General features: G+C 38.3%; 1 protein-coding gene across 1 annotated transcript in view; it reads right to left on the bottom strand.

Moving 5' to 3' along the window:
• piezo2b (piezo-type mechanosensitive ion channel component 2b) overlaps window positions 1–8,010 on the bottom strand; it is a 129,474-nt gene that overhangs the window by 6,847 nt on the left and 114,617 nt on the right. Inside the window, exons 42-48 of the mRNA XM_008279680.1 lie at window positions 6,066–6,213; window positions 5,763–5,974; window positions 5,001–5,159; window positions 3,329–3,476; window positions 2,622–2,810; window positions 1,166–1,258; window positions 447–616 (exon numbers count right to left, since the gene is read on the bottom strand). Coding sequence (XP_008277902.1) covers window positions 447–616; window positions 1,166–1,258; window positions 2,622–2,810; window positions 3,329–3,476; window positions 5,001–5,159; window positions 5,763–5,974; window positions 6,066–6,213 — 1,119 coding nt within the window. The remainder of the gene's footprint in view (window positions 1–446; window positions 617–1,165; window positions 1,259–2,621; window positions 2,811–3,328; window positions 3,477–5,000; window positions 5,160–5,762; window positions 5,975–6,065; window positions 6,214–8,010) is intronic.

Genomic DNA, 8,010 nt, shown 5'->3' with positions numbered 1-8,010 from the left:
ATATATATATATATATTTTCTTTAAAATAATGTCAAGTATCTGTAAAATAACATTTTTTTACAGTACATTTTTACAGTCAATGTCTTAAAGAACAAACTATCATTTGTAAATATACTGACTTTTGATGCAGACATTGTGTAAAGTTTTGGCCACTTTTCTTTCTTTCTTTCTTTCTTTCTTTCTTTCTTTCTTTCTTTCTTTCACCTCTATCTTGTAAATTAATACTCTTTTCTGTGACCTTTCTGGTTATCGTCTGTATTTTGGAACGCTTGTAAAATTACAGTAAACTGCTCAACCAATTACAATTAAAACCTGTTTGAGAACATCTGCTTTCCTTTGGCCATGGCTGTGCTGCTTCCACAGAGGTGCAGGACTCTAATGTGAAGGATTAAAAATGTGAGAACTGGCCTGTTACTGATGAATATAAGACAGCAGGTGAGCTTACCTTTGCACAGACCAGGACACAGTGATGGGAAAGTCGTCCGCCGACTCCAGCATTTCTATCATACTGTTTCTGCTGGGCGGACTGATGGTCCACAGAGAGTTGGAGCTGCCTTTCAGCTTAGCGATGATCAGATCCTGTGTAAAGTAGCTCTCCAGCCACTGCAAGGCTTCCTGACCACAGCACAAAATCAAACAGTTGGAGCCATAAGTCTCACTGAACTAACTTGCATTCATCTTTTATTGAAATGCATCTAAATTAAAGTGAACATGTGTAGAATTTGCTGCGTGGTGGCATCAGACAGTGACATCAGTCTGTGCTCCACTTTGATCAAAAAATCTCAACCATTATTGGATTACTGCAAAAAAAAAAAAGTGACATTCATGGTCCTCAGAGGATGAGGAGATCACATGACCTTTGCTCTGGCACCACAATAAGGATGACATTTTTAGTGAAATATCTCTATGAATTGTAATAACTTTAGTGATCCTTTGATTTTCCCCTTAACTCCAGATGCGACAGATTTCCCCTTTAGTTTAACAATAAACTTAAAATACCTGCACAAATTGTATCCTATAGGAATATGAAAAGTAGAAAATGATCATCCGTGGTGTGTGTTTACAGCCTGGACTAAAACTGGGAATCCAGCATTTAGAGAAAGAACAACCTGCGTTACATGGAAGCTCCAACACAGACAAAAGGAACTGCACACTTGTACTTACATCATCCTTTACGAATAAGGTCTTAAACTTGTTAAACTCTTCCGCTGACACGTTCTTCAGTTGTTGCTGCTGAGCGCTCATGGTGAAGACGGGCTGTGAAAAGAGAAACTTCTTTAAAATAAGCAAAAAAATAAAACCAAGATGGTTAAGACAGACGTTTGTGAATTAGGAACTCGTTTATATAGAATTGTATTTGCTTGTATTTTGGCAGAATGTGGTAAATTTGTACTACATATTATAAAATATTGCGTAATCTTAACCTTAACTTTTAGGTGAGTACGACAGCATCATGCGGCACAGTTTGTCTCTTATCGCTCTTCAGGTACGACAACATAATGGAACTCTGATCTCTTCCCTCTTTAACCTTTTACATAACAGAAATGTGGCCCTGTTGCTTGTTACTGTGTACATTTAAATATGACTCTGCAAACTGTGTGCGCCACCATTTGGGTGCATTATCCATCATGTCATATCTGTACATGTGGAAGCTTTATTTCTTTTCTTGTTTCTTACAATTCTTCATTTATGTCAAGCTGCTGTGAGGAAATGAACCTGGTGTGGAACCAATAAAGTTTACCTCATCTAGTCCACAATACTGTACCGTCATAACCGCAATATTTAAACTAGTCAAGTAAAACTTGTACAATAAATAACACTGTAGGTTCTCAGCCCTAATATTGAATTTAATTTTAAATGACATTTAAATTAGTGAAATTAATCTTATTTCTTTATTGGGTCATTCTATCTTAAATCATCAGGGTCCTTGTGCTCCACTAACTCTGATTTGCTTGAATTAAAAAAAAAAATAAAATAAATAAACTATAGATATTTAAAATGTGACTTTTTATTTTTTTTGGTGTATCAACTACTTTCTGAGATTTAAAAAAAAAAGAACACACTGCCCACCAAACACACTTCCTGCACATTTTTCTGACAACTGAAGTTTGAGGTTATGTTTGAATGACAATATCTGTGGGAACTGTTGAAGATAAAAGCTCGACATTTTAACTGTTATTTCACATCATGTCACTGATGCAGAATCTGTAATATCGAACAAGCAGACCAGAGAAATAACTGCCAAAATGTCAGGCTTACATCTTTAACAGTTCCTGAAATTTTGTCGTTCAAGCAGAGCCTCAAATTTCAATGTGAAAAAAAGAACACACGCAGGAAGTGGGTCCATTTTGTAAAAAAATCACAGAATGTATACTAATAACCTTAAACACAACCAGAGTTCATGACAAAAAAAAAGAATCAGACACAGAGTGCAAATTGTTCTGACAATAATCTGAGATGGAGCGACCCGACTGGCTCACCTTCTGGTTTTTAAAATGTGCTCTATAAATATAAAAAACGGTGACTTAGCGGTTTTTGTTTGGTATTTCTTTTTCTCAGTAAAACATCAGGCGATCTGAAGTTACTGCAAACAATCTGATACAAGAAGCAGCCTCCACACCTGAAAGCCTGCCAGGGTGATTTTCAGCGAGACGTCCAGCGGAGCGTTGACGACTCCGGCGACGGACTTTACGAGGGACATGAAGAGCAGCGGGAACCAGACGATGCAGATCAGCAGCACCACAATCATTCCTCCCATCCCGTACTTCACCACCTTCTTCTTCTTCTGGCCTCGCGGCTGGGGATACCTCTGCAGGAGCACGACATTGAATGAGAGGATGTAGAATGTGACTGGGACAAGGCAGATCTCCTGAAACTTTGGTATTCTGTGTGTGGACTATTCTGGTGCATCCATTTGAAAATAGGAGCTATAGAAGTAAAAAAATGGAACATAAACATGTCAAATGGATGGTACCTGCAGACAGACTGGGAAAGGATTACAAGAGAGCATGATTTACACGAGTGAAGCACAAAATCAAGATATTTTTAGTGCACTTTTGGGAATATTGGGCACAGCAGCAGGCAAACATCTTTATTTAATATGCAATACATTTCAGAAAGCAAGAGCGTGAAAATCACTCAGATCAGAATTGAACCTTCAAAAGATTCATGAAGCAATGAAAGCATGAAGGTTTTTCTTTTTTTTTTTTTTTAAAGACCGACTTTGGCAAATAACAAAAGTAAATTTCAGGTTGAATTCCAACATGACAGCCACTGGCGATGGAAGTGAGTTTTTTTTTTTTTTTTTTGTCTTCACATGATAAACACCTTCTCAGACTCTCTCCAGCATTTGAGAATGAAGATGTGAGCGTAGATGTCCTCCACACAGATCCAGCTGGACAGAGACAGCGAGGTGTCAGTCCAAACCCAGTCCATCACGGCCCGCAGCTCCGTCAGGAACGGTACCAGGCGGAAACTGAGGAGCAGAGACGTGTTTAAGTTCATCTGGGACAACGTGGGACTCATAAAGATTCATTATCTTTACTCAGAAAAGCCAGCTCATGAGATTAGTTTGAGAGAGCAGTTAGCTGAAGGCTTTAGCCGACACCTTTGTTAAACATAAAAGTGCTGGTCCTCTCTCTTTTAAGATAGGCTTAAAACTTTCCTTTTTAGTAAAACTGGGCTGCTCTGGTGGATCTAAACGATCCCTCAGTTATGCTGCTGTAGGCCTGGATTGCTGCTCTGCTTTACTTTGTCCTCTTTCCCTCTCCATGCACTGATCTGCCACGACTGCATGTCATGAACTTTGTGTTTTCTCTGTTTCACAGTTTTCCCTCTTCGCAGGTAAGTCTGGCTCTGAACCTTGTCGATCTGTGTGTGCTGGTTTCCCAGAGTTTATTGTATTCTTATTTGTCTGTTTTTCACCGTTTATCTCACTCCAGCCAGTCGATGCAGATGTCAAACCGTCCACGAGGCTGGTCTTGCCGGAGGTTTTGTTTAATTTTTTCTTGTCTAGCTGTTGGGAAGTTGCTCAAGCGCAGTTCTTGGGTTTCTCTCTAAAATATTGTAATGTCTTAATCTTATTATGTGACCTAAGTTGACTTCTGTTATGACTTGGCATTATATAAATAAACAAAATCAAATTGATTTTATTTGTCTAAAATGAAAATATAACATTTAGTGGGTGTGTAAGCACTTTTTTTTCATAAGTAAAAAAATCCATGTAAAATTTCATTCAATTAAGTCCAAACATATTTGCAATTTAAAAACAAAATGTATGAGAAAACTACTCCAGTATGATGGTGAAAGTTATTTCACATCTCGACCTCCATCTTTTTCTGAACTTTTCCTGCTTGGTCTGGAGATTTTATTTATTTATTTTTTTTAAATGGCAGAAAACACACACTCATTGCAGAGGTCTGTTGTTGTTATTCATGCAGCTGAAATGATGTATGATGCAGGCTCATTAGATAATATTACCAGATGATATAAAAAATAAACAAACAAAAAAAACATCTCAGTGACTGCTTTAGGATTTTCAAGGTGTCCATATTTTAGAGAATTTTCTCACTTCAATCATAATAAAAACTATTGTGGAGAAAGATTTTCATTGACAGCACTGAGGTCTGAATAAAGAAGATGACCTCCTATATATAGTAAATCTCAGTCCTTTAAGTAATTCTTAAGCTTACAGAGCAGAGATATGAGCTGTAATTTATGATTATTTTCATTTACTCAACGAAAAAAATGAATTTAAGGTCTGAAAACAGTGACAGTTTCTACAGTAAAGTCTACAGTAAAATTAAGATAAGCCAAAGATTAACACTACACAGGGTAAAATCCCCTTTAACATATATCTTGTTTACAGTTTTTGAAGGCCTCCAGGTGAATCTTCTCTGCTTTGTTCCACTTTGCAGCAGCAAGCTGACAACCGCCACGGCCAGAACCTTGGACCTGTTTGTCCAGCTGGAAGAAATGAAACTTTCCCAGCGTAACTCACCCCTGGAACAGGAAGAGGTTGACATAATTGTAGCTCTTTGTGAGGAAGTTCCCCAGGACACGGGTGGGATAGCCGCAGCGGATCTGATAGGCCGACAAGCCGAAGTAGATGCACTTGACAAAATACCACATCTGAGCCACTGTGTTCTCTGCAAAACGCCTACGAGAGGACAAAAAGAAAAGACAGATTCAAGGTGTTTTAAATGTGAACGCAAACACGTATTCAGAAATGGTTTGGAAATGAAATTATTTAAAAGGCAAATTGGTGTTACTAAGTGGAAGTGATTTGTACATTCATTCAGAGACTTTTTAATACAGAGAGCATTCAGTTAGGCAGGTTTTCCACTCTTTGAGCAGTAATAGAAGAGAAAGAGATGAATACAAGGATTTATAGTTCTTATACTGTCCATGGTGCACGTGAATAAGTCAGAATAACTGTGTCATGATGGCATGTGGGTGTGTGTCTGGTCACAGCATGATGCTTATGCTGTTTTTTTTGACCACAACACCAACATTGTCACACTTCACCCACCCTACTGGCCAGATTTGTCTCTCGGTTGCTTCTTCCTCTTGCCCAGAATTAAGCTCAAGTCAAAGGATTGCTGCTTTTTATAGTAATCAACACTGATACCAGATGGTGCTTGACATGTGTAAATAATCTGACTTTCAGGGAGTGTTACAAGCGTTGCAGGAGCAGTGGGTGCAGAGCATCAAGGAGCCATCAGGATGCCTCAAACCAAACTGAATCAGATAAAGCTCTTACTTTGCTGTGACGCTAGGCAGGATGAAGAACATCCAGAAGTGGATGCCAAAGACTAGGATGACCTGGAAGATGACTTTGCCCATAACCGACTTTCTGAGGTAGAGCGCCCGGTCCACCACCATGGTGCCAAACTGGATCAGGACCATGACCAGGAAAGGTCCCGGCACCTGATCCTCCGACAGAGACGACGTGATGTCTGCCGCCGAGTGTTTCTGAAAAACGTACGTATAACAGTTCATTTGACAAGCTGTGAAGTTCAGGGGAAAACTGTGACTTTCTTGAACATGCAGATTAAAAACGTACACCAAACGCCCAGAAGCCAAACACAATGATGATGAAGTCGACTGTGTCAGAGAGGAACATCAGCACATAGACGTCTGTGACGGCGCTGTACTCTGGATGGATCAAGTTGTAGAAGAACTGCCTCATGGGAACGTAGAGTTCCATGAACCTACGAAGAACAGAAGTGCTGTTATTAACAAGCCAGGAAACAAATGAAGACGTTCCAGACGGGTTTTGGTGTGGACCAACACGGAGATAAGATGTGTTTTTATCTGATTTCAGAGCAAGAAACTGTAAAAGTACTTCATCAAAGTACTTAATCTGTGATGTGTTATTATGTTGGAAAACAAATCTGAGCTTAAAATATGACATTTCATTAAAATCATATTATTANGAAACAGGCCGCACACATTTGATTCATTTATTTTCGCTGCATCTCACAGCAGAACATTCGCTGATGCTGCTTTCAGTCTCTACACTCGATATGAGAGCAGCTGAAAATATTAATATTTTAAACTAGAAAATAAAAAAATGTGGTCAGTTTGGCTTGTATGTGATGTTTTATCATTTTATTTCAACTATTATTCATCATTTCTGCAACAATGGCGGCTGAAACATTGGGAACCTAAATCTAACCGGTAATTTCAATGTAATTTTGCACAAATACTTTATTCAACAGTTTGTGCAAAATCTGTTTCAGTATCATGTGTAGTGTTTCATTACTATGTGTATGATGTGTGTATTATATCTGACTGCTTTTCTAGTAGACGCTGCATTTTGTCTTATCCAATACAACTTTGTTTTCTAAATAATATCCGACACAAAAGTTTCCTTCAGGAATAATTAAGGTCTATTTTATCCGATCGTAAATATATGTATTTATATTTCTTCTTTTCTCATTCTGTTATATTTTATTTGCTCTTAACTGTGACCAGCTTATTTGGCTATTCTTATAGTTTTCATCGATTGTATTATGTCTTATTTATCTTTTATTTTCTATTGTTTTAATGTGCAATCCTCTCTAAATCTAATTTGAATAATTCAAACTTAGATTCACGAAACAGAAAGAAACCAGTTTTGCATCACCAATGGTAGAAAAGCCCATAAAGACGTTTCAGACTAGCCCTCTATCCTCTGAAATGTCACCTGGCATCAGAATTTTGTGTTTTCCTTTTCATGAACAAAGACATTTCCACCATAAATGAATGCAAGAAAGACACAAATTGCTGCTAAAAATCAAAAGAATGCAGGAAATTAGGTGTTTTGTACAATTTCCAGGAGCGGGACATCCAGACTGTTGCTCAAACAAAACCTTCACCTAGGATTGTAACTGTTAAAGTCGAGGCGAACGTTTTCTCCTGGAATGAAATGTGCGCACAGGTTCGATGCACTCAAACACATTTTTTAGTTTACAAAAAAAAAAGAAAAAGAAAAAAAAAAGCCTTAATTACCCAGAATTCATAGTCAATTAGTCATACTTATGATAGCCAGAAGCTAAACAGCTTCGCGCAACACAGAACATTAGACGTCTAACTGAAGTGAAACGGCCTTTGCTAAAGTCTGTCTTGGTTCTGTCAAACTTTGGATCTTTCTGTCTGCATGTGTGTGAGATGAATCACGTTGGCAGCTTCACATATTGTGTTTAACAGCTGCACAGCCTGTTCAGCGTGAGCTTTCAAACCTCTTCCATCAACGACTCAGAAACTACAGTGGAGAAGGTTTGGTGCTGCATGTTCCCTGTTGCCACGGTTCACATGTGCTGCTGGGTAGTACGAAAAAGAGCAAGAAGCACGGTGACAATTTGGTTACAAAAGCTTGATGAAGCAAATACTCTGATTCATAGAAAATCTGAACTATTCTAAATGTGTTCCACTCTTAAAGATGTTCGCAACCTATTTAGCTTGTGAGAGCAAATGCGCTGTTACTGAGACGTCGAAGGAGCCTGAAGATAATTAACTGATAGATT

The sequence above is a fragment of the Stegastes partitus genome, unplaced genomic scaffold (genome assembly GCF_000690725.1).
Source record: "Stegastes partitus isolate 25-593 unplaced genomic scaffold, Stegastes_partitus-1.0.2 Scaffold167, whole genome shotgun sequence".
In the NCBI taxonomy this organism is placed as follows: Eukaryota; Metazoa; Chordata; class Actinopteri; family Pomacentridae; genus Stegastes; species Stegastes partitus.
The sequence above is the reverse complement of the archived record's forward strand: the minus strand, read 5'-3'. Positions and strand labels throughout refer to the sequence as shown.